This window comes from Betta splendens, chromosome 9 (assembly GCF_900634795.4).
Source record: "Betta splendens chromosome 9, fBetSpl5.4, whole genome shotgun sequence".
Taxonomy (NCBI): Eukaryota; Metazoa; Chordata; class Actinopteri; order Anabantiformes; family Osphronemidae; genus Betta; species Betta splendens.
This window is the reverse complement of record NC_040889.2, coordinates 23700513-23727755: the sequence shown is the minus strand read 5'-3', so window position 1 is coordinate 23727755 and position 27243 is coordinate 23700513. Positions and strand designations below refer to the sequence as shown.

At 50.7% G+C, this 27243-nt stretch overlaps 1 protein-coding gene across 1 annotated transcript in view; it reads right to left on the bottom strand.

The window, feature by feature from the left end:
- Window positions 1–277: 277 nt before the first annotated feature.
- LOC114861925 (zinc finger SWIM domain-containing protein 6-like) overlaps window positions 278–27243 on the bottom strand; it is a 37287-nt gene continuing 10321 nt past the window's right edge. The window contains exons 2-14 of the mRNA XM_029161664.3: window positions 15004–15360; window positions 14416–14564; window positions 12793–12943; window positions 10860–11039; window positions 10512–10682; window positions 10283–10429; window positions 9808–9954; window positions 9400–9660; window positions 8429–8564; window positions 4707–4864; window positions 4453–4616; window positions 4066–4147; window positions 278–3978 (exon numbers count right to left, since the gene is read on the bottom strand). Of these exons, the coding sequence (XP_029017497.1) occupies window positions 3113–3978; window positions 4066–4147; window positions 4453–4616; window positions 4707–4864; window positions 8429–8564; window positions 9400–9660; window positions 9808–9954; window positions 10283–10429; window positions 10512–10682; window positions 10860–11039; window positions 12793–12943; window positions 14416–14564; window positions 15004–15360 (2969 nt within the window). The 3' untranslated portion in view covers window positions 278–3112. The remainder of the gene's footprint in view (window positions 3979–4065; window positions 4148–4452; window positions 4617–4706; window positions 4865–8428; window positions 8565–9399; window positions 9661–9807; window positions 9955–10282; window positions 10430–10511; window positions 10683–10859; window positions 11040–12792; window positions 12944–14415; window positions 14565–15003; window positions 15361–27243) is intronic.

Sequence of the window (27243 nt, the reverse complement as noted above, 5' to 3'; positions counted from 1 at the left end):
CGTCGTCTCGCCCCGAGATGACAGCGTGAAAGCTGCTGCCAGCGAGAGCCGAACCCCCCATCCCCACCCCGCCTCCTCCCGCCGCCGCCGTTTGATGGAGATCTGAACCGTCCTGACTGACGGGCCCTCGACGCGCCTCCGAGCTCGCGGGCCGCGTCCCGTAACGATCCGTGACAGACTTTGTGGAACAAAAGTGCAACTGTGGGAGGACTGGAAAAACCCGTCCCTTGTGTCGGCGCACGGAAAAGGAAGAAGGCGCACGGAGAGGACGCAGAGGTACATTTCAAAAAACTAACTTTTATTAAAACAAAAAACAAAAACAAAAAAAAATCAATTATTGACTCATTAACAAGATTATAAAACAGTGATTTAGTTACATAAATAAATTGATATCGGTGTATCAAATCTTAATTTCATAAGCATGTATACATGGGACATTGTAATAAATAAAATGGGAGAGCAGAAGATTCCTACACAAACAAAAATAAAACAAAAAAACAGCTAGAAAGACTTAGAGGAAATTGTTTCTGAAGAGAACAAGAGACACTGGACAACATATTGTTTTCACCAAACACACGTGAGGATTGCTTTGTTAAAGCATGGGTTACACAGCCATTCACTTACTAATTAAGGACACTAAAGCTGGGACCAAGGTGGGTTGTCTCTCACCTCTTAGAACGCGTTTGGTTGTTAGATAGATCTCCTGTTTGGTTACTTTAAAGCGTTAAGACAAGGCAAGAGAAAAGGCTGCTTTTATCTTTAATCAACACAAGAAGAGATGCACAGAAAGGAAAACGGAACGGGGTGAAGAAAGCAAGTCGTGACAGGACATCTGATCATCCGAAGTGTTTGGTGACACTGGAAATTCTGCAGGATGGAAGCGAGAGCTGAGGAGACAGTTTTTGAAATTTGTGATTATTTGAACCTGTGCATAATTATCTCTGTGAGTTAAGTTACTTCAACAAGGGTTATATTACTGTAAAATGAAGCAGACTTGAGCTGAGATATGTCCTTATATTCACGTAAGGCTGGACACATAATACATCGTTTTTTTGACCACAACTCCAATTAGCTCCTGTATAAAGCACATTATAGTCTTTGCCCATAGAGTCCTATGGAGTACTAGGCTAGTACGACAGCTTACATGCATAACTAAAGTACTTCAAGAAATTCTGTATTGTGTTTTCAAACATTTATCGACCAGTGGCCTGAAGTAGTCTACCACCCTCGCCTCTCTATGCTTCAGTCAGCAGGAATGAACGACGGTGCTTTTCTCCGCCATCATCAATTTGAGTCAATCTGCATTTCTGACGGGATCCAGCGTCTCAAGTAGGAACACGTGCGACCTTGTGAGTCTTCCCCAAGGTCGGCCTAGTCCTTCTGATATGTTCTGTTTTCAACAAAAGAGAAACAAAGAGAAGACAAAAGAGAGAAAGAGAAGGAGAGCGAGAGAGAGCAAACTACAGCGGCTTCAAGTATTTCACATTACATAGAATACTCTGTATAAATTAGTTAACATATACTTTCAGATCCTCCATATTCAGACATATACTATGGCATATATACAGAGTAGAATAAATGCTCGCTCATGTTGTGTCATGTTTTTGTCTTTTCCTGTAGTCAGTCGTTCATTTGTTCCGCCTTTTTCCTGCGTAGAGAAATCCCTGAGAACGTTCTGGTTGACAATTACTGAAGGTTCCACACAATGAACTATAACAGTAGAAAGTCTAATTTCTATGATTCACATGCACAGAGGGAAATGACACTGGCCTAGTCTGAAAACACCGTACAATGGTGGCTGTGGAGATGAGACGGGGGCTGACGTGGGGGACGTTTTTTGGGGGCGGGGCTAAGTACCGGTGCCGGGGGGAGTGGCTTACAGCAGAGCCCAGCAGGAATCTGACTCCGAAACTCCTCATAACCTCGGTTTCACTACTGAATCGCCTGTTTAACACTGTCAGTTATCGTTGATGATACATTTTGTAGATGCAAAAGAAAAAAAAAACAAAAACAAACGAACAAATACAAACTGGGAACAGGTTCAATACCGTGTTATGAGGTAGTGGCCTCCCTCTGGGTATCTGCATCACTAGAACCCAACAGTTATGTACATGTAGCCGAAACTGAACTGCTAAAATCACAGCTGTACTACATTACATTAATGCAACAATAATACTCATTATCTTTGTGTAATGTGCCGTCACTGTAGCGCCTGCATACCGTCCTCTGTCTGAAACAGGTACTCACTACGGAGGTGGGTGCGATTACGACGACAACAACAACACGAGTTGGCCACGAGCGTTGCTGTGTGTAATGAAGCTAATGCCTGGGACCCCGAGAAAACTAATGGCTGCTCAAGTGCTGCTGCCGCTGCTACTGCCGAGTCTGAAGAAAATGCTGATGGCGGCTTTCCGTCAGTGCTAACCCAAGCTGTGCCGAGCCGAGCTAAGCTGTGCAGTGCTGCCCGGGTCCTAGCGGTGCGGGCCCGGACGAAGGGAGGTGCTCTGTGTGGTTTAAAGCCTTAGTTTCTCTTTGAGGATGCCGAGACGTCGTTTTTTTTCTTTACTTCTTCTTCTTTTTTGTTGTTGTTGTTTTAACATGATCGTTACTGCAGAAGGGCTTCAGCCACTTGACAACGTATAACTCAGTATACACTGAAAAAGGGAAAAAAGATGCTTTAAAACATAAAAATAAAAAAAAAATTAAAAAGCCATTTCACTTTTCATTTTCCTCTCATACACATGTAGAGAAATACACACGACATTCACAACGTGACAAATTTCCTCTCTTCTGAAAAATAAAAACACTTCTGTACACATAGTAGTAATAATATTATTAATAATAATAATAATAGTAATGTTTATAACAATAACAACAGCAAGAACAATAATACCGCGTGTGGCTCTGTTGATTTTTTTGTCTTCTTTTCCTTTCTCTTTTTGCTTCATTCTACAAGTCACATCCCTCTTTTTTACTTATCTATCTTGTAAGTCCAAAAGAAGTTCAAAAGGCAGACTCAAGTTAATAGAAAAGTACTAGAGCGGGAGGGGGAGTGGGGGGGGGGGGGGGGGGGGGGGGGGGGGGGGGCTTTTAGGGACCCCCAGCCTCACCCTCAGCCGAACCTCTCCCTCACCAGCATCATTAGTTTCTTTTTGCCCTTGTAGATCTGTTTCAGGTTGTCTATGAACTGGGTGAACTGAATGTGTCCGTCGTGCGCCATCATGAACGTCTCCCGGGCCTTCCCCAGGAACTCTATAAACTCGCTGTAGTGGCGCGGGCTGATGTGCGTGAGCCGCGAGTGCGTGGTGTTAATGTAGGCCCCAATGGTTGCGTCCAGCAGCTGCCTGAGCGGCGCCTTGTCCAGGGACATCAGCTTCCCCGAGTTCCTGCGGCTGTGCAGCGCCGACACCATGCCCGGCGTGGTCAGCGTGCACCGCCGCAGAATGTCCGACAGCACGGTGGCGCACTTCACGCTCTTCACCACCAGCGGGATGACGGCCGCCAGCTCGTTCTTCCCCAGCGAGTGGCTGAGGGCGCACGCCCACAGCACGTCGTTGATGGCCGGGTGCGTGTCCTGGTTGTAGCTGAGGTTCAGGTGGGCCATGGCCAGCGTGGCCAGCTTGTACGCCCTCATGGGGTAGCCGCGGTGCTCCATGTAGCGCGCGATGGTGAAGAGCTGCGTGTAGCTCATCCCCGTCGCCGCCGCGTCCAGTACAATCTGGTAGGCTGTCTCGAAGGCAATGTGGTCCTTTTCGCAGAGGGTCAGGGCGGAGAGGGCGCAGTTCTGCGGGTCCTTCATGGCGCACTGCAGGGCGAGGGTGCGGGCCGACGACGCCAGGTTCTCCTGCTGGTGGCAGTCCAGGTGCAGGCGGACGATGGTGCTGTTGGACATGACGGTGGTGGCCACGATGCTGGTGGCCTCCGTGGGGGTGAAGAGGGTGAACCAGCTCTGCATGATGCTGTCCAGCGCGTACACGCCTGGAAGACACAGACGGAGCTGACAAAAACCCGCAGGGAAAAGCGCGTGCAGCGTGCAGAACCAGCCCGGCGGCCGGGGAGACTCACCCACTTCAGTGGCACATGTGACTAACCAGCGCACCATCTCTCTCCTCCTCCAGTTTAATGTGGACAGGGTTATTCTCATCACCTGAGGAAGACGGCGAAGCAACCAATAACAGGTGAGTTGCACATACAGAGTGCAGCAGGTCCTACAGTACGTCTGGTTTGCTACAGTCCAGAGAAAGCATTTCAACAATCGCATCATTATTCTCTGCAACAGCAAACGCAATATAATTAATTGATGAAGACAATAAAAATGATGCTGAAACTGATGCTAATTAGGCCATTATGATGTAGTCACATTTAAAAAGTTTTTAAAACTGATTTGAGAATCTGCTCGTTTTTAGCGTTGCCTCAAAATGTGCCAGCATGGCCGGCAGCGGCTCCGTGTACCTGCAGTCCCAGCTCCAGAGACACTTTGAGAAGCGTGATGTCGGGCAGGCTGTCCATCAGGGTGGCGATCTTGAACGCGTCCTGCGCCAGTTTGAAGATGTGAGACGAGGAGTGAATGTTTTTCTGAATGGACTCCAGGACCGTCTCCAGCCTGCGACTGTCACCTAGAGGCCACCACAACACAGGACGGCGTCAGAGGAGACGGGCCGACGCCACGCGCCAGCTTCCGCGGACCTTTTCACACGCATGCGTACCTTTGGCAGCCGTGAGCATGGTGGAGGCCAGCTCACACTGCTGGGACTCTATGTGGCTCAGGGTGAACCAGCGCGGGTAGCGGTTGGGCACCACGGACACGATGTGGTGGGGTCGCGTCAGGTCGCCGGACGAGGCGGCTGATTCCAACACCGGCAACCTGACGGAGGAACGAACGCAAGGTGAGCAACACTAGTCTGCAGAGAAATGTTCACCTCAACTAAAGGTCTATTTTACACTTTGATGCTTTTGATAGTCATCAATTTTAAATGAACATTAAGCCGAGCGTGCTGACATAAAGACAGACTGGCTGAAGAATGGAGAGAATTATAATCCAAATGTTCATGTCTCGTCATCATCACAGCGACACTCTGTCTTTCTTCATACAGTAATGAGACAGATAGAACTCCTGTACAGACAGAAAAACTCTTCATTATGATGATCTGAAAGTGACTTCAAAAAGAAAATGACTTCAGTGATCACAGGGGGATTACAGTTAGCCTGTCCCTGCAATTTACTCCCAACCTAGTGTTTAATCACCTAGAAACCAACGTATAATTAGTATTTTCTTCACTCTAATTGGTCATAATCAAGTTAGAGTCATGCAACACCTGCTAGTGGATGAAGGAGCTCCACTAGTTTCTCTCCCTCATTATAATAGTGACAGGGCCAAGTCCTCACCAGCACCACCAGCACCGACCGGCTCCATTACCACTGTGGCCGGCTCATCTCCAATTCTGCTTCACTTCTTCTCCCCCCTGCTCCCACCTCAGTTTCAAAGGTCTTCTCTCCTTCAGAAGACAGCACAACCTGGCCTTCACTCAGCCAATCACAAAGCTAATTGAGTCCATGGGGAAATTAAGGAATTCACCTTCCAGCCCCGTAAGGCTGGACACACATCAAACAAATACCGACACACATGAATGAGAGGAGTCAGAGCACACGCGCGCGCGCTCACATCGACGCACACACACCTGCCCTTTTGAAAACACATCAAAGCCGCCTGGTAAAAGCAATGTGATGCTAAATGCCAGTTTCAATTTCAGAGCGGGGTGCATGTGATACCGTTGCCACCTGAGCGGAGGCATGCGCAAAAACAGCCTCCTCCTCGCCGGGGTTTGCCCAAGAGGGCAGAAACGGGTCTCACCTCCGAGGGGGAAGGTGACGAAAAGCCCAGCCGAGATGCAGGCGGGTGTGAACACTGACACTTGGTGCAAAATGGATGTTTGGAAGCCTTAGCAACAGCCGGGTCCGCTCTGCGCACACATCTAAAGAGTTGCTAAAAGCCTCGACCACACTGGGGCCTTCTGGAAGATTCCTGGGGTGTAGCAAAGCAAAAAAGAAGGGTCCTGGGTAAAGATGGAGGCCTCATCAACATTCCTGTCTTTGTTTGGTTTTCACCAGAGAGCCAGAGGCCTCCATTGGATGGGGGGGCTTGAGAGGCCTGCCCTGTTGAAAAATAACCTCCTCCAAATGTTGGGAGGAAAATCCATACTGGGCTATTGTTCCACGGGAAACAAAAAAGGAAAGCAATGCTCCGAAGCCTTCAATCTGCGCACAAGTACAGTATATTCCCTGCCACAGGTGCATTCCCATTGAGCACCTTGTAAACTACTGCAAATTGGTCTCTGGCTATAAACACTATCATCTTTCCTCTGCAATAACACTATACAAACTCCCCACTCAATGTCAACTGTGCTTAAAGCATCAAATTAAAGCCGTATTTCTTTACGGCTCTGCCACGGCTGCGGATAAACGTGCCTTATCAATGATACATAAAACAGGAGCGGAGCGAGGCGGAGGAGGCCATCGGTCCCGCGCGAGGCGGCGGCGGCGAGGAGGGAGGGAGGGAGGGAGGGAGGGAGGCGCGGTGTCAAACGGGTCCCGTGGCGCCGCAGAGCTGTCACGTCTCAGAAGAGCGCCGTGTGATCAGCACAGAAGCACAATGAGATATTTAAAGGAGATGAGTTGATGTTTGTGCTAATCATGAGAACACGCGTAATAGATATATTCAGTTTTAGGACGGGATGAGTAAGAAAAAAAAAAAAAAAATGAACAGAAAAGTGAGACGTTGATGAGAAGCAGCCCAGACGGATTTGAAGGAAATCCTGAGGCCCTTCAGGTTTCTGGTCAGCATCACCGTGACGACTGACCTCTCTACCTCACGCCTCTTCCCCCTCTGACTGTAAACACCCTTCACCTCCATGATACATCATGCACACATCTATCAGCTGAGACGCATCTGCTCGAAGACCTCCACACTATACACACACCTTCACTGACTATATACTGCTACTGTACATTCAGAGCTCAGGGATAATATGGAGGAGCAAAGGCTGTGGATTACAGCGAAGCTCTATATTCATTAGCACCGGAGGATTCACATCTCGTATGGAAATCTCCTATGATAAGAGGCGACTGGGTTCTGTCTCTTTTGGCTTCCAAACAGTTGCGATAAGGACAGTCCCTGGCAGCGCAGCGAGCCGCTTCTTCTGTCGCTGCAGTCAAATTCTGGGCAGTCCGTGAACCAGAAGGCAGCTCCTCTGTTTGTGTGTTGGCTGCTCGCACCGGGCTCCCGCGCGGCATATGCTGCTTCCACACACTTTAATTAACCTCATCGAAGGGACAGAAACACGCGCTTCAAAATACTGGACGCTCGATATGCATTCGCGTGCAAGCGCTCGTTAGAAAAACGAGCGCTTTGAGTGCAGCAGCAAAACCAGAAAGCGAACAGAGCGGAAGGTGAAAAAGTGGATGTGAGCGCGAGAACTGGACTTTCTCCCTCTCCTTGTATCGATGATAGCGTTATAATGGGTCCATTAAAATAGCCCTGGTTCCTTTACCTACTCCTCTATATTTAACTGTCCACCATCCCGTGGGAGCAGGGAGGTATATGCTATCATATTACACTACGCTACATTACACACATTCATTATGTGCTGAGTAGACACCCCTGGCTCCCAGGAGCACCCATAAGTGGCCATATTATTCTAAATCACGGGTTTCACGCCACAGAAGTGAGGATGGAGGAGGAGGTGAGGCACGCAGCAGGAGGAAGCGGGGACCGGCTGACTCAGGAAAAACAGGTTTGAGGCGTGGGCGTGGAGGTAAGGAGGGGACGCGCCGAGACCACAACGCCCCCGAACGAGGGAGGCAGCCATGTTGTTTGGGTTTTGGTTTGGTACCATGTTATTTCCGTCGCTGACACCTCCTCACTGGTTAGGAAAAGTGTCAATGGTGTGTTTGTCGTCCCTTTAGTTCTCCGGGCGCCTGACCGCGACGCGTGATGCTGCAAAATGACGCTCGCTCCCATTCAGTCGCTAATCGTTTGCCTGTTTTACGGACTTTTCCGAGAGGCCTCGGCTTCGCAGGAACGCAACAGACGCCTTTCCCACGCTGCCCCGCTCCCCGTCGGCCCAGCGTGCGCACATCTGCCGGAGTGTGCGCGCGTGGCGCCTCCTCCTCATTACAGCCACACTAATTACACTCTCATTAATGTAATTAATATTCACTGATCCAGCTCCCGCGAGTCACAACATCAAAACACGGCAGCGCAGGCCGATTAACACGTATCCACGCGCACACAGTGTCCACAGATCAATGCGCGCAGCGGCGCAGCAGAGAGAGACCGGCGGGTCAGCGACGGTGGCGCCTGAGCAGGAAACGCAAGCAGAGGCGCCCCGCGCGGTTTTACGCAGCCTCGACTCGCACACGCGCAACCTACCGCATGGCTCTCAGTGCAATTTTGTACGCCAGTTCAGCGTCGTGAGGTAGGAGAGAGGTGAAGAGATAGCGGGCGAAGGTGTGCATGGGAACACTCTCTCTGTGGACGATCTCTCCGAGGCCGGAGTACGGGCCAGCTGGAAACAGACATGAACACACAGCGGGGGACAGTTTTTAGTCACACAACAAAAAAGGAGAAGAATAAGAATCAGCCTGTCTCATGCAATAACCTAAAACCTGTGGAGTCCTTTGTCTGGTCTATACTTTGCAGCCAGGAAGAAGCACAGCCACGCGGCATTAAAACAAACTGTGACGTCAAAAAGCCACATGTGTGTGTGTGTGTGTGTGTGTGTGTGTGTGTGTGTGTGTGTAGACTTGGCCTCCCCTCTCTCCCCCTCTTCCCGCACTTCCCCTCATCTCTGGTGAGTTATTTTAAACCCCAACAGGCTCCGAAGCCACAGACCACATCACACAGTGGCGCGGCTGCAGCCTCCAGGAGCTCTATTAGTAACGGAGCCAGAGGTGGGTGGTCGCACCAGAGCAGAGGAAGCCTGGGGTTTGAGAGGGAAGTGGAGTGGGCCGGGCCCGCCAGGATGTGCCACTTCCCCCTCTTCCTCCTTCTGCCTTTCCCATAACCAAACCTCCAGCTCCAGCTCCAGTCCAGAGAAGGTACGGGCTGCTGTGTGCACATGCGTGTGTGTGCTGACACAATAGTGTTGTGTTACTGTGTAAAGAGCTCATTTTGGTCTGGCCCAGAGCAGCTCAGCCTCTATTTGTGCCACAGAAAGATTGGATAATAAATAGTGAGACTGAGTTCGGTGTGGGTTTTTTTTCCTGCTCTAGCAAGAATCTGTAGGGTTTTGGTGTGTGGGAGGAGCAGGGAGGAGATACAGGACGTCTATTTAAAGACTCTGCGTCTATTCGTGGAGTTTGGGGCTGCACGGGTCAAAGGGAACCCGTCAGGTGTCTCACCCTCCAGCAGAAAGACGGCCTGTTTGCGGAAGATCTTGACCAGGGAGTCGTCCAGTTCCACTTCCTGCAGCTTGGCCAACAGCTGCTCTTCGTTGCGACACACCTTCTCTTGGGCGTAGAGCCCGTCGGGCATCACCCGCTGCTGGCCCAGGCCGATCAGGGCGGTCTCCACCGCCAGCGCCATGTACGATTCCCCGTCTCCCAGCAGTCGCTGCACAGGCATGCGTTGGAGGTCCGCCCGACTCACCACGCTGGAGCAGTCTGCAGGGGAGAGACGGAGACGGCCACAGAGAGAGGAGGCAGTATGAAGGAACCATGTTTAGAGGGTGTTGTTCCTTCAATCCTGAGAACCATAGTCACAGTCTGTTTGGAATCTGCATTAGCTCATAATTTGTAATCCACACATACCTGAGAGGTCCAAGCAGGTGTTGGAGCCCTCCTCCCCCACTCGCCCCGACTCTGTCAGGGTGCTGAACAGGGTGCCGATGGGATCCAGGGGGTGTCCCACCCAGCCCTCCATGTTGGTTATGGACGTGTGGCCTTTGTGCAGCAACTCTGGGACAAGAGCGAGCAAGTGAGGCCAGGGTTTAACAGAGCGCTCGGGCTTTTACACAGATCCTTAAATTATTTTATGGCCTTCACGAACAGATTGGAGAAAGCAGGTAAACCACAGTAAAAATGCCGGTCTACTGGAAGTCAAATTATAAGAAAAACAGTGAATGAAAAATAAATGGGCTTTTGAAGGAAACAGAGTCTTTTATCACAATATGTTTTCCACTGGTAACTTTCACTTTTCCACAAGCTCGACACGTGGACAGATTAACTAGAAATGCCCTTATCGCGACACCATCAAGCGTCATCTACGAGCTGCCGCTGGTTTCACCTTTCTTGTGCCGGCGGAAGTGCTCCAGCTGCCGCTGCTGCTGCCGCCGCAGCGTGTTCACCACAGCGATGGCCAGGCGCAGCGCCTCTCGCGGGTACCCGTGCGAGCGCAGCGCGTCCACGCGGGCGCAGGCCGTCGGCACGTGCTCTGTGGAAGACACAGCGTACGTTGTGGTAAAGCCGCTGGAGCCCGACGCCCCCGACCAGCGCCTCGGCGCGCATCCGCTCACCGTGCCACAGCGGCCAGCCGCGCGAGTCGAACAGGGAGCCCTCCTGGTTGTCATGGTAACAGTAGTTGGCGTAGAGGTCACTGGCGATAATGTGCTGGAGGTGTCGGTCCTGCCAGTGCAGGTCACAGGCTTCAATGGCCCGAGTGAACACGGTCCGGTGGGGGCGCATCTCTATGAAAGGGGGAGGAGGGGTGAGGAGCGGGGGAGAGTTGAGCATTTTATTAGTCATTATTAACATTTTATAACGTTACAATCATTACTTAAAGCGCAACACACCTCTCCCCAAGACACATAATTACAAAAGCACATAGGTTATTGACAGACACTCAAGACAAGTCAATCTCTGACCTTGGTTGCCATGGGCACCCTGAGGCAGTGAGTGGGTGAGGTTGGGCAGCTCGTTGCCATGGTTACCGTCCTCCCAGGGGCAGACATCCACGCTGTTCCACCGGCGCAACTGGCGCAACCACGATGACTTCTGCTCGGGCTTACAGTGAGGGTTTAGTACGATGCACATCCACAGGGCACCTGGACACACACACACACGCACACACACACACACACACACACACACACACACACACACACACACACACACACACACACACACACACACACACACACACACACACACACACACACACACACACACACACACACACACGCTCCGTTACCTGCCCAGTTCTCAGGGTGTGGCCCTGATGTAAGCGCTGTCTCACACAATGCAAGGTGTTGAGACTTGAACTATCCTATATGCAGTTATCGTGCACGACCGCAGACGTGCGACATCACAGTTTTCCATCATTGTTTCGCTTCCTCTTTGTATGTTGCCGCCATCTTGCACTAGAATACAAAACTCTGAAACGGAGAACTTAACTAGTCCCGAGGCAACGCCGACTGCACACACATCATTTTGGAGTAAATTGGAACAAACAGAATATGAAAAGTGTGTAGGTCTCTGGGGAGGCGAGTGCATTCAGGGAATTTGCTCTCAAGACTGCTGGAGATGCGCACACCCCACTCAGTGCGTGTTTGTGTGCGCGTACGCACGAATGTGCGCAAAAGCCGAGAGAGTTTTGGAGGAAGGACGGAGACAAGGACAGAGACAGAGAGAAAAAAGAACACCAAAGGTACGGAGCGGAGGGAGAGCAGAAAAAAGGGGAGAACAAAATAAAATGGGAACGGGAGATGTTTTGGACGAGGAGACATGGGTGAGGACAAGTGAATGAGGCACAGCTTTGTGTCTGGAGGAGAGGGGTAGCTGCAGCTCAAAGAAGAGAGAGACAAAAGAGGAGGAGGAGAGAGAGAGCGTGAGAGAGAGAGAGAGAGAGAGAGAGAGAGAGAGAGAGAGAGAGAGAGAGAGGGAGAGAGAGAGAGAGAGAGAGAGAGAGAGAGGCGCCGAAAGGCAGCATTCACCACACATCAGGGGGAGTGATAAGGACTTGGGAAGAAGGGTTTGAAGTGCGGACTTCAAAGAGATCATACACACACACTTCCAAAAATACGTGGGATTGAAACAGATGAGATCACTCCACTGTCCTCACAAAGTGCAGAACAAGACCAAAGGGAGAAAACGAACATCATCAACAGCGGCAGCAACAGCAGCGGCAGCAGCGTCAAGCAAGACATTAGAGGGAAACAACAAAGACAACAGACGTCGCCGCTGCTGTCCTGGTGACAGGCTTGTTGGTTTAGTGGTTTGTGAAGACGTGTTTCGCTGTAGGTACAGTACATCTGTCAAAGGAGCTACACACTATATCAAACCCCTGCAACTGCAGCGCGAGCAGCGTGTCACATCAACTAAATATATAATGTGGAGCGTTTGAAAACATTACGGAGGTCATAATATTTGGGGGTTTTGATGAGGCGCGATGTGCTGCATTAAGCGGCTTGTAATTCACAAAGACAGTCTTGCTGAGCTGCCAAACCTACACTCATAGCGCGTGTGTGTGTGTGTGTGTGTGTGTGTGTGTGTGTGTGTGTGTGTGTGTGTGTGTGTGTGTGTGTGTGTGTGTGTGTGTGTGTGTCTTTGCGCCAGTGTCTGGGTTCAGATCTTGCTAAATCTGGGTTGTGTGTGTGTGTGTGTGTGTGTGTGTGTGTGTGTGTGTGTGTGTGTGTGTGTGTGTGTGTGTGTGTGTGTGTGTGTGTCTTTGCGCCAGTGTCTGGGTTCAGATCTTGCTAAATCTGGGTTGTGTGTGTGTGTGTGTGTGTGTGTGTGTGTGTGTGTGTGTGTGTGTGTGTGTGTGTGTGTGTGTGTGTGTGTGTGCGCGCTTCCCCTCACCCAGCTCGTCCCAGAGCTGCCTGTACTTGTCGGTCATGGTGGTGCCCTGCTGCCTCCACAGCGCCAGCCGAGGGTCGGCCATGAACTGCTCTGTGATCAGTGTTAACATCCTCGCTCCGTTGGAGTCACGCATCTTCAGCATCTCCCTCACCTGCAGGAGAAGAGAGGAGGAGACAGGGAGGGCGGTTACGCACAGGCCCCTCACACGTGCGCTTGATACGAGGAGACGCACTGAGGCCTACAAACACCTGACATTTGCATTGAAACGGAGAATCACATCGCTCACACGTTGGAAATCTTTGGGGGCAGGTTTAACATTTAATGTAACGTCACTGGTCAATCCAAATTTGCCTTCAACTTTAAAAACTGAGCACAATCAAGTCAAGACTCAAGATTCCTGTGGCTGCATCTTTGCTTTCTCTCCAGTGCACCTGCTCTGTTTTCTTTTCTCACCTCCATATTTCGACTTGGGTGATTGATTCCCATTCAAACCAGCGTCAGAATGCCTGAATAGTTTTGTGCTCACACTTAAGCAACATTGTTGCGGTAGCACAATGAAAATCTATCTGCTTACATAAAACACAAACACAACTACAAGGCTAAATACTAAATATTTTCCTACACTTGAAATCAAAAATGCTGAACCTTTTTACAGATTGCAGTTTACATGAAAAGGACAAAAAACTTGACTTTTCAAATGAGGAATATTAGGAATACAAACACATCTTCTTTAAATGCAAGCAATTAGCAGTTTAAATATTTCTTTATAGTTTCTCTTCATCACTCATTTTCAGCACAATGTTTTTCTGAGCTGTGCTAATCACAAGAGGGATTTGTTTATTGTGAAACTACAATAGTCAGCATCTTTTCTTCTTTTCGAGGAAGAAAGAACCATATAAATATAGAAAATAATATTTTTAATAGAAGTGAAAAACCACGTGAATCCAAGTGGGCCACAGACATCTGCGGACACATGCGCACAAAGGCGCAAAACGTCTGTTTTCAGACTCTCCGGCAAAAGGAGTGACAACATTTATTCACAAACGCACACCACAAAAGAAAGAGAAGCCGCAGACGCACTTGTACTGTATACACAGACGCATATACTGTACAGTACGCGCGTTCATGTAATTCGAGTGCGGCAGTGTGTGTTTGTGTGTGTGCGCGTGTGTGTGTGTGTGTGTGTGTGTTTGTGTGCGCGCTGAGAAGGATATAAAAGGCATCAAAGAGCATGAAGCCGAGAGACGTTCTAAAAGCCGGGCAGGGTGCACGATAATGGCCTTGACTCGCAGTCTTTACATAGCCTGCAACACATTAATGCCGGCCCAGCACTGTCACTGTGGAACCAAACAACACACATCTCACGGTGCGTCTGAGTCCCGGGTGGAACGTGAGGTCCCGTCTTTCTCTCCCCTCTTTGTTTTACACATTCCTTTTTGGCACATGCATTAAAAGCCATCGCCGGTGCATCATATATACTGCTATATAAGGGAAGGAGAAGAGAACACAGGAGCACTAGAAACATGCATGGGCCACAAGGCTGCGTGGGAGTGCGTCTCAGGGCCGCTATGCGCTGCGTGCGCGTTGCAGTCGGTGGGTGCCTGCGTGCCGCTCGCCGCTGACCTTGCTGAAGAGCAGGTTGAGCTGCTTGCCCGAGCCGTGGTATCCTCCCTGGGAAAGGAAGAGCTTGACCTGCTCCTGAACCTGCTCCTCATCCAGGTGCCAGCAGTTCTCATCGTCCACGCTAGCTCCCGCCGTGGGGTCCGGGGCCCCTACACACATACATGTGTCACACAGTTAGTGTTGCTAGGTCATATGCTGAATGGCAAATCAGGTGTGGAGATAGTGTGAAGTGTTGTCTGTACATCGCTCTCCAGCTCCTCTATTTGTTATAAGGAAGCAATAAGTACAGTATTGATAATGAGGCCCACACCTGTCTTTACCTCGGCGCTAACCTCTTCATCTCTGTTCTCCTCCCTCAGATGTAAATAACGGGTCTATATTGTTGATTAGAGGCACACAGGTTCTACTTTTCTGTCTGAATCGCTCTAATGAGCCACATTGATTCTGCCACACTTTACCTCTATCACACGGTCAATACACATGCATATAGAGCTAGGGAGATGCACTCAGTCCCACACACACACACACACACACACACACACACACACACACACACACACACACACACACACACACACTCATCCTCACCGTGAACCTGGTTGATCTCCGAGTTCTGCGACAGAATCTCGTCGGCCAGTTTCTGAGCAGTGGGCAGAACCTCCGTGTGGTGGACCGATATCAAGTACTGGACGAACTTCTGCAGCTGGTCCCGGCTCATCTGGAACAGCGTCTCTGAGATGGGGAGGTGCAGTTTGACCTGCTCGGGCTTCCGTACCCTGTAGAGCGACAGCGCTACCACGTGGGCGCAGTAGAAGATGTCCTTGTTGCCACAGGTGCACGTCACCGCCGTGATCTTGCAGCGGTCGAAGCTGACGCTGACGCTGCACACCAGCTCCGGGGACGAGGGCGTGGCCGGGTCCGTCACCGTGCCGCTCAGATGGAAACCTGAAAGAAGAGGAGTGAGGAGAATGAGCATGTGCACTTTAAAAAAGCATTAGTTGAGACATTTTAGGATGAAGAATTACGATAAAATCTTGGTTTCAGAAAAGGAGCCATCTTCTCCAGACGCAGACAACAACAGCAAGATCTGCCTAAACATCTATTAAATGGGAATTGGATGACTTGATCAACTCATTAAATGTGCTCCTGACTAAATTATGTTATTGAGTAAATCTCTTTAAGAGTGAATGCACTGAGGATGGAGCAATTATATGAAGCAGACTCCGTTGGCCACAATCACCTGCCAACGGCCCCATGTTCTCTTATCATGAGTGCATGATCAAGACCAGCTGCAGTCCACTGACTCTGAGTGAAAGTAAATGAGCCTGACAGAAATCAAGACGCAGGAACTCAGATGAGCAATCAGCTGCAAGAGGAATTGAGAGCGAGATGAGGAAGTGAGCAGTGAGCTGTGGCTGTTTCGGGATGAATAATACACGCTCTTGTTTGAATGTGATGTTTGATCTTATCCTCCCCGCGCTATCTGGAGGCGCGGCTGGTCATTATGCAGGGATGAATATGAATGAGCGGGGCGGGGTCCCCGGCAGTGGCCTAAAACACACACTGACGAGCGTACGACAGACACACACGTGTAGGCGCACACTGAGCCCCAGCGTGAGATCATGCATTTATTAATAATGGGAGTGGTTAGAGGAGATGGAGAGTAGCTTATGAATGCATTTATGCACTCAGGAGAGATCTCAGAAATGCATGTAGACCAGGCAAAGACATACATCTCTTAAATATGTTTATCAAAGGGCTGAGCGCACGCATCGCTGTGATATCAAGCATGTATTAACGCAGATATCAAAGCATTTTCAGGGGCCTCGATGTTAGGTAAAAAGGGAGAAGCGGGAGTTGAATATTTTATAGGATATGGATGGAAATGGGCTGAGGGGCACGCAAGCAATCTGAGCAGAGGTCGGGTCAAAGTAGATTTCCTTCCAGCTCGATGGAGCGGGCGCGCTGCAAGAGCGCAGGTAAACAGGAGGACAAAGGGAGAAAGACGCAAACAGTCGGCGAAAGCGCTGAGGCCGGAGAGGCCGTACGTGTCGACGTCCACGTGAGTTAGACTGAACCAGCGCCAGATTGAAAACGCATCCATTACGGGCCAGCGGCGCCGCGCCGCGCCGCGAAGGCGTCGCAGCCGAAATAGAAATGCTTTGTTACACGTGCCCTTTTGCTCGGCATTATCTGCACAAGTATGAAGTGTTGGCTGCAAATATCTAACAGTGCAGAACGGCTGAACATTGCCATGGAGATATGCTTTTCCATTCTGAAAGCCAGCTGGCAGCAGAAGTGCATGTTCGTTAACAATATCCACAGAAGAGGGGTGTGGATTGGATATGGCAGCCTTTTGCATCTGCAGTGATCAAAGCCTATATGTCTACAGCTGTGTGTGTGTGTGTGTGTGTGTGTGTGTGTGTGTGTGTGTGTGTGTGTGTGTGTGTGTGATTTACATAGTGCAGCTGGCTGTAGATTGGAGCGCTAACTTATTTAACTGTGTAACATACAAATGAGCACTGACTTTTAATACAGTATGTGTGTGTGTGTGTGTGTGTGTGTGTGTGTGTGTGTGTGTGTGTGTGTGTGTGTGTGTGTGTGTGTGTGTGTGTGTGTGTTAGAGGCTGTTGTGTTGTGTTTCAAGAGCGGCCAGTGAGCGGAGAGAAAAAGAGAACATCAAAAACATGTGGGGCTGAGAAAGCTCAAAGCCAAACTCGACCTCTGGTACAAGCACACACTTTCTCACAAACCCACTCACACATTTATCAGACGGTTCTTCCCCCTCCCACCCATCAGGAAAATTAACAGGGAAACTTTTTCATATTCAAAATACATAGTAGGAAAAAAAGAAACTAAACGATTATAAAAGACTTATTCTGATTCTGAATCCGTTTCCCTTCGCTTTAATGGTCGCTCTCACTCTCTCGCCGTCCAAGCCCTTTTGATCCGTCCCTCCCTCCATCCACATTCCCACAGCTCTCTCTGTCTCACTCTCTGACAGATGGGTGGGTAATGAGTTTCTCCTTTCCCTGTCCAATCGTCTGGGCACCAAAAAGTGCCCCCCACGCCAAAAATGCCCTTTTAATTTAGCCAAGCGCTGAGTACAGGGATATTACTGTTTAGCTACACACACGCACACACTCGCTCCTCTCATGACTCCTGGTTGGGCGAGTATGAAACCTTCAATGTCTCATGTGCTAGCTATTAAAAAGCCTAGTTTCCCCCTCACCCCGTCCACCCAGCTCCCCTCCCTGAGTGGTGCTCAGGGCTCTTTTCTGTGCATGTTCAAGAGGCCAGGGTTGGCTTTCAAAGTAACCATGGCGGCCATTTTTAGAACAAGGCTTCTGTGAGGTTGCCCTAGAAACCCCTCCTGACCGCCCTGGTGAAATCACACTTGGCCCAGAGCGTGTAAAGGCAGCGAGAACAGTGTGTGAAAAGAGCGAGGGAGACTGAGCAGAAGTATATATATATATATAGTATATATCCACGTATATATGTTTAAATCCCACAAAGGCCCACGGACCACCCACACATCAAAGCATTCCCTCAAATAGCTCCATCGTTTGCTCTTGTTTTGAAATTGTATGAGCGCGATAAGCCAACATGTCCCCTCTTGACCAGCGAGGACCACCTCTGTCCATTCATCACGAGGCCCCAGGAACACCGGCGTCCCGCTCGTGTCTCCACAAGGACAGAGCGGCATCTCCCTCGTTCTGCCGTGATCCGTACGCAGCAGCTAGCCTCCCGTGCGAGGCCGGTCAGAGGTCATCCGGCCCGGACCCGAAAGGACTGCTTAGCTAAGCACAAAAGTGCTCAGTATTCTAAATTGAATTGAGCAAGACACATATATTTCCGCAATCACATTAACATTCTAAGTCAATTGAAAAAAAAATCCAGGCCCAGCAGTGGGAAGGTCATTAAGCTTATTGGCTGCATTGGTCCATGAGTGACTGTCACCTAAATCTAATATGGCGCTGCGCTGTTTGGGCAGGTCCCCATCCTTGTATTCGTGTGTGCAATAGATACCGGATACAACATTAATTTGAGTGTGGGAAATAAAAAGCAACGGACGAACCGGTGTTGAAGCAAAACAAGGGGCAAGCTGGTATTCAAGGCACATTGCACATTAATCAAATTACCTCATGAGCTGCGAAGTGACAGAGAGCAACACCTAAATCCCGCTTTGGACCACCTGCGCCGGGTGAGGCTCTCACGTGAGATCCTGCTTCGCGTCCACTAAAGACAGCCTGCTAAAAGCTCACAGAGAAAAGGCTTTTGGACTGGAATCCAATCTGTTTGGTTAGATTGAGCTGAGAGGCCCTGCTGAAAGAAGAGCTGAACCACAGCTGAAGAAAAGCAAGGCCCTGCAGCAGGTCGAGGAAGGGTCGGGAATTGTGTCCAGCTCTAACACTGCCTCCATCCCACCCACAGCTAGGAGCGCTTTCTTCAGTGGAGCTCCATGAACCGGACCAATTAATAAGGCTACAAAGACAAATACAAGGCCTTTGAGCATCTGAGAGGGCAGGCCTGCGTGAGTAACAGCGCGAACATGCGTGTGTGGTCTTATAAGGAAGGACCCATACAGAGACTATAAACAAAGATCAATGCTATTTTGCAGGAGACCTTGCTCCAGGCGTGTGTGCGTCCTAGGTGTGGGACGGGCTGGAATAACACAGCTGAGCTCCAGGGGCGGCCATATTTATGCCTTGAACACTGGTAGACCAAAAAGCCTTTTTCTCCCCGGGTGTGTTTTCATCACCCACACATGCACACACTCATGCAGGTGCGCGCGCGCACACACACACGCGCACACACACACGCACACACACGCACACGCACACACACACACACACACACACACACGCACACACACACACACACACACACACACACACACACACACACAGTCTGAATGTGGGTCCAGACAGGCACAAATGAGCGCAAATTAATGTTTTGAGATATTCTATGAATTTCAATGCTTTTACTTCCGCTTCAGATTCTGACAGGAAAATCTGCATGCTAATCATAGGGGATGGGAGGGAAACACTATCTGCATGTGTGTGTGTGTGTGTGTGTGTGTGTGTGTGTGTGTGTGTGTGTGTGTGTGTGTGTGTGTGTGTGTGTGTGTGTGTGTGTGGCGTGCATGGCTGTGTGGGTGATTGCAGTTGTCATCAGCTGGCGGTTGAAATGACAGTCAACCACTGGGCTGCTGCCACTTACTTTGCGCGCGGCACATCACGAATGACTTGCAATTTTCTAACTATCACTTTCAGAATAGGTTCTAATTTTGCCGGATTGGGCCCGTCAGGCGGAGCGCTGCTGACTGATCCCAAAAGGTTGGCGCTCTGAAGCCCGACCGGCCCCTGAAAAGACGGCTGTGAGATGCGATCGCGTCAACACACAAAAAAAAAAAACAGGGATAAATGGGCGAGAAATTGAGCTTGTCTGGTGACGGACAGAAAACCTTCCAGCAAAAAACCTGAATTCAAAGGGGAGAATAAATAAATTATCCCTAGAACAGAAATAGGCTGAAACCAAAGCTAGCAACTAGTTAGCGCGGAAAAACAACTAGCCTGACTAAACCTCCATTACTTCATGTATTGTCCACGTATTAAGCAAAGTAACATGGACAGGTTCTTATTTACTCTACAAATAAAAGTGGTGTCAATCTGCTGAATCTGCTCTCGGCATATTTAGAAAGCGACAGCCTGTTCAGCCAGGTGGACATAACACAGATTGTAACATAGCTACACAACACGGACAATATCACAGCTGATAACATTGATAGGACGAAAGCTTTGTCCGAACAAGAGAAGACAAACATGACGATGGTGCGTAGGTTTGGTTGTGTAACACGTGTCCACCCGTGTTTGCCATAGTTGTGTATTAAGCACTTTAGTTTTATATTAGGAATGCGTGTAATTTCCCGGTGACACCTGTACTGGATGAAACGCCTCATTAGCAGCCATTCAACAAATCCCTGCCACTGGTGAAGCCGGTAGCCTGCTAATTCCGTCTCCTGGCTGTACATTAACTATACATTATCCCAATCCATGTGCAAGGTTCATTAGTGTGAATGAAATTACAGCTGGCTGGAAATGAATGTGTGTAATTAGCAGAGGTCCGTCCCAGTAGAGCCACGTCAACTATAGACGGCGCTAATGGGATCCATCGAAAAGCCATTGTCTGCTACTTCAGGGCCCGAGTGTCTTTGTGAAACCTATGCAGTCCAGACATTACAGCACCACGTCCCACGGAGGAGTCACGTCTGGGCTGGAGAAACTTACCCCAATGTAAGTTTGCACCTCCTGCTCAACTTGAACTACATATTTGTGAAGAATCTTAAACAAATAGATGATTCGCAAACTTTCCTTGACAGCAAAGCTCAGTCACACAAGTAAATGCACCGAAGCCACTGGGTTCAGCTTGCAGAGCAGCTTTACAGCGGCCTAACACTAATCTGTGCATGGAAACAGTGAGAGACGAACACTGCGTGTGTGCACGTGAGCTGGACTGTGGTGACTTCACCAGTCCACACCAGGAAATAGCCTTACGCTCCTCAGCCTTTTCCATTCCGTCTGGAAAGTCACCCATCACAGTCCCCCAGACACGTCCCCACACCCACACCCACACCCACACCAAACCCCACCCTCTGACACACACTCCTGATGCCTTCATGCATGCACGCATTCTGGCTTCAGTGACTCCCTGCAGTCGGCCTCCTTCTGCTCACAAACAGCCCCTCCTCGCTGCTTTTTCTCTCTCTGTAATAGCTGACTCCTCCCTGCCCCCCCCCCATGACACACACATGCACAGACGCACACACTGATTTTTACCTAGCCCTAAGCTGACCCGTTGTGTGTGCTGACGTCACACTAGACAAGGAGAGGCATCATTCCAGACAGGCAGACACACACACACACACACACACACACACACACACACACACACACACACACACACACACACACACACACACACACACACACACACACACACACACACAGGCCCCAGCCGAGGGGGAAGCTGCATTCCAGCACAGACACACAGACACACAAACACACACACCGCACGCCTGGCGGTGGGAAGCATGGGGAGCGCTCAGCTGTAGCGTGGAGGAGGGGAGGAGGGCTGGGGAGGTTCAGAGCGGGGAGGAGGGAGCGATGGCTCTGAGCCAGTGTTCCTCTGAGCTCAGCACTTCCCCTTTCAGCTCCAGCCAGCCGCCAGTTTGCGTAACGCAGTCCAAGCAGCCCTGCCGGCTCGCGCTTAACCCCTTCCTTCCCGGAGTCACCGAGGTCACACACTCGCAGGCCTCCGCTCGGCAGCACATGCCGCGTCCTGGCGTACACCTGCCCCCTGACCGACAGCCTTTGGCTCGGGGGGGGGGGCTGAGCTCACAGCCCGCTGCTCAAACACCCACATCATCACTACCCGGCACAGAAGCAGCAGAAACACACACAAACCACAGAGGAATTAAACATTCACCAGGGAGCAGGTTAACCTTCTACCTTCTGCTTTCTCTCCTCATTGTGGTGAGCTGCACTAACTCAATCACTGTTTGAAATCACACTGAGCACGAGGCCCGCGAAGACAAACGTAACAAAGCAATCACCCAAATACGCAGCCTTTCCGATTAGCAATTATACAGCAATTATCATTCCAAGAGGCAAACATGTAGCTCAAACCACCTGAACACAGGTTGGAATTATGAAATCACAAAGGCCTCACTACACGTAATGTAGGTCAGGCGTACGGCATGTGTTCAGCTGTATCTGTGGTGACCTTCCAGGAGCTTATGTAGGCCAGAATCCACCTCACCCGCCGAGACGCGAGGCCTCGTACATCACACGTGGCGCCTCCCTAAACCCCCCGCCAATGAGAAGTGTCATAGCTCACGCTAACCGCAGCAGACACAATCCGCGGCGGAGCGACTGGGGGGGCGGGGGGAGCTTCTCTCGCATTTAATATCACTTGACACGCGTCATCCAGCATCTCTCGAGCGGCCGCTGAGCCCGCGTCGCGTCCGCGGCCCGGTCCGAGGCGGCGCTCGCGCGTGCACGCGGAGGCAAGCGCTTCCGCCACCTGGTGCCGCCATCGCCGGGCTGCGGCAGAGAACGGGGACGACTGGGACGAAACAAGAGGGAGAGAGAGAGAGAGAGAGAGAGGGGGCGAGCAGGAGAAAGGTTGAATATTTCTTTGCTGAATGGAGGTGGTCGATTCTCTTGCCTGTGGGCTATTCCTGTAAATATTGATGTTGATGTTAGGACCACTCTCCTAAGGATACGCTATAAAGCAAGAGGTTTAGATTTACTCTGTGCACACTGTAAGCATCTAAAAATCACACGGCACACTTGGCCTTCTGTGAGAGCCCTGACGGGGGAAAACAGTGCCAGACTTTCAGGGTGAAGAGCTGCAACCACATGACGGAACCGAGCGCTCTCGGTAGGTTTACAGCTCGCCCCGCTCCCTCTCTCCACCTCCCCGGATGGTTTAGGTTTCCAGTCGCAAGCTAAAAGCAGGCAGCTGACATCAAAACCTTCAGAGAGACCCCTATTTCCCAGAAACAGCTCTGGTTTCATGTAAATAGCCGCCTTTCATGGCTACATTGAGATAAATTGCACCCTGCTGGACAAGAGGGAGACGACGTTGGCCCCGCAGCCTCCCCGGCTGACATGTGCGCGCGTTGCCATGACGACACGCGGCGCGAGCGCGTGCATACGTGTGCGCTTTGCATTCTGGGGTTGCGTTCGTGGGGGCAGTCGTGTGGGCAAACACAGACACGCAACGGCAGGGGGGGAGCAGGCAGGTTTGCACACATAGACGCAAACAGACAAATAGCTGTCTCATTCTGAAAAACACACACACGCATTAGTGCACAAAAGCCTGCAAAGACTAATACATGGCGTGATCAAAACACTAAATCGGGTTAGACTTGCTTCCAACTAGCGTGTCCTTCTGGGAGGCTGCAGGCAGAGAACTTTATTACTAATTACGCTCACGTTAAAAGGGCCAAACTAATCCAACTATGACAACACTTTTCCCAAAAACCCTTCAGAGGATCGAATGTGTCCAGTCAACTGGGAAATAATCTGGAAGGCAATGATGCTGGAATTCATTGTAACGCGAGCGGGTCTGGGATGCCGGTCCTGCTGTGGGATCCGTATCGCTCCGTAGACAGTCGTCTCTATCCATCTAAATTACTGTGATTGTCTGCACATGTCAGGCACCGCGTCGCTGTTTGATCACATTCGCTCAAATTAGCATTTTCATCGAAGACAGAGTAATAATTATATCCGCGTGCAATTACGCTGATTATGTCTCTTCGGGGACTCGTGGAGGCACGGACCTCGTCACCTCCGAGACCACATGAAACAAAGGTCGACTGCTTTGTTTAGACGTCACCGTGCGTCTGTGCTTTGAGATGCTCGTTATGTTTATTTGGGATGCTAAAATCTGAGGGTGGTAACGGCTGGGGGTTTGTGTGGCTGCGGAGGGGGAGTTATGCTAGGGTTGTTACCGCCACAGCATCCATAATGGAAGGGGGGGTCCATATTAATCATAGGGGCTGAAAACAATATGTGTGCATGTGTATGTGTGTAAGAGAATCCCCTCCCGTGGGCAAGGCAGCAAGTAGGTCAGTGAAATTTGCCCAAATTAGGTCAGTGGCAGTCAATGGCTGCCATCCTGGACAGGAGAGGAGCAAAAGAGACAGACGAGGAGACAGAGACAGACGGCCTTCAAGTGCAGAGGAGCGCAACCAAGCGACGCACTTCACCTCGGCGTTTACGCAACGTGCCACGCACATGAAAAATCAACAAAAGCCCCCGAGTGAGGACCCTGAGCTCCTCCCGCAGCACAGAGAGTTCTTACAACTTCAAGCCATCACTCCTGTCCTCAAACATCCGCAGGATCGGGATCTGTGCGCATCAAAAGCCGGCTTTGATTGAGAGCGCTTCTGAAAAGCAGTCCGTTTCGGTTGCAGCACTTAGGTCTGATTATTTAGCACCCCTCCTCCATCTACCCCCGCTAGCCGTGTGGATGCTAGCTTCTTTGTCATCTGCCTCCATTTCCTCTAGTTCCTTTTCCCCCCTCGCTATTTTGAAGAATCCACATTGGGAGAGAAGGTTGTTGTGCGATGTTGCCAATAAATGGCGGAACACAGGAACCTTTGAAGTCGGTGGCACATTATGATTTGCTTTCATCGTCACGCATCTGTCAGTCAACGGGAGGAGAACGTGACTCCAAAGGAAACCCTCCCCCAGCCCCGATTTTCTTTGCACGCATCCGCACGCACACAAACCCAAAACAAAACAACAGAAAATGACAACAAAGACAGAACGACAAAGGCAGCGTTGGGCATTAGACAGACAGGGAGTGGGCTGAATAATATCTGTGAGGAGTTGCGAGGTGTTTGAAAAGATTCTGATGTGGCACTGACTGGTACAGAGTGACTCTGCTTGGTCTTGCCTGGGCATCCTTGGCCCACTTCCATCCAAACACAATAGACACGCTGCGTGCATGTGTGTGTGTGTGTGTGTGTGTGTGTGTGTGTGTTCGCATCTCCCCGTAGCTGTAGGGTGCTCTCTGAACTTTGTTCTGTCAACCCTCTGTCGCTCATCTCGGTGCAGCTGGGTGTCAGGAAGGAGGCAGAGCATTGACAGGTGTCTTCTGTGGGCAATGTCTGTTCAGAGGAGCGATGGCAGAACCTGGTCCTGCACCTAATCACACAAGGCTGCAACCTCGCTCTGACAGCCACAGGGCCCAGGGAGGAACAGGGAGGGACAAGGGCTCCCTTCCCTGGACAGCTATCAAACTCGAGCCCCCGGCTCGCCTGGAGATGTGACAAGGCCCGCTTCCCCTCTCGCTCCCTTCTCCCATCCTCCCGCTGCTGCCAATCATCTGTCATGCGCTTCACACAGTTGCGCGACACGCGGGTTTGTGAGTGTATGTGTTTGTGCCGGGCTCGAGCCTGTCTTCGCATGCTTAGGAGACGCACGGAAGCGAGCGATGAGGAGACACAGAGACACAGGAGGAGTCAAAGGGTTTGCAGGAAGTGCTGAGCCAGAAACAACCAAATGTACAAGCTAAACGTGGCTCGGAGTAAAGCGATCCACAATGAGTTATAGCGACTATTGTTACTAGCCAGAGGGAGAAAGATGCCTGGCTAGAGAGACCGGTGTGGGAGCCAAAGAACTGAACTGCAGCCAACCTGGATGAAGCCTCTGTCCAGATAAGTTGGGACAGTACCAGTGGCCCAGCTACAGCCCATCAGAGCGGGAAGGTAGGGGAGCGACTGAATTAGCAAGAAATACAGGGTAAAAAACAGGAGAGAGGGGCAGGCGTAGAGGCAAAACAGAGAGGGGGGGGGAGAGAGCCAGTTGAGGCTTTTCAGCTCCAAAGTGGGATGGAGGGGGTTGGCTGGAGGGGACTGCTGAGAGTCAAGCAGAACTGGAGCCCGGGCTCAGAGGCAGGGCCAGGCCCGAGCTGGGCCTGGGCTGCTGAGAGAGGAGCCAGGGCTAGAGGCCAGAGGAGGCTGGAAGGAATGGAAGGAGGGGGCGGAGAGAGAAAAGGAGGAGGCTGGCAGAGAAGGGGCCAGCACCAGGGCAGGAGCCAGGGGCCCCAGCTTTAGATTTAGTCAGCTGTTCCCCTGGCCAGCAGCTGGAAGGACGTGGGGAGGGGGGGGGGGGGCATAGCAGGGGAGATGGAGGTGAATTTGAACAGGGGAGATGAGGAGGAATAAGAAAGGAAAGGAAACTGCACAAAGATAGAAGGGGAGAGAAAACAGAAGGGTGGGGGTGGTTTGGAAAGAGGACAGTGGAAAAGCCATTAGATTCCTATGAGAGGGAAAACAGGGCTGAGAGCAGACAGACTGACAGAAGGTGGTTAAGGCTCACTGGCTTTGCAACCAGTCCTCCCTTCCTCCCTCACCGGTCCTCCAGCACCCTCCTTCCTCCCCTCCCTCGCTCCATCCTCCTGCCCCCCCCCCCTCTCCTGCCGTCACCAGTGCACTATTCTCTGGCTACCTCCTTCTTACACACTTGTGCTCCAGCAACAGCCCTGCTATTCATTACATACGACCTGCAGGCATGGCCCTAAACACACCCCGAAATCCCAAACAGGTGCCCCCCCCCAACACACACACACACACACACACACACACACACACACACACACACACACACACACACACACACACACACACACACACACACACACACACACACACACACGGCAGCAGCAGCAGCAAAGGGATCACACATGACTGAAGGGGGGAGGTGAGTGCAGACAGAAGGCCTGGTGTGAGGAGACGGGCTCTGCAGGAGGAACAACAAGGAGAGAGGGATGGAAAAGACGGGGAGGAGGAAGGAAACGCTGAAATAGGAGGAAAAAGATGTAATTAGAGCCGAGCGCATGCACATTTTGTTTCTATAAACGTGCCGAAATAAGATTTGCAGCACGGTAGCGAGGGGCAGGGGTTTGCCACGGGGCAAGCGGCCGCTGCTAGCAAAGCACTTTACAGCCTATTATATTCCATTCAGATGGACCAGGCGTCTGGGATAAAAGCATTTAGTCTCCGCATTAGTGAGTGACTCAGCGCTTGAAGCCTTTGCAGGTGGACCCCCTCATAACTACACAATGCATATCAATGAAGTGGCCCACTCACTGCATATGGATCACTCACTCCCACACCACTGCCTCTTTTTCTCCCTCCTCATCCTACAACATCACCCCCCCCCCATTTTAACCGTTCGCACGTCCATGTGGAAACACTCTCTATCCCGTCGCTGTTTACTCTCTTTACGGATGGATTGAAGTCATTTCGCC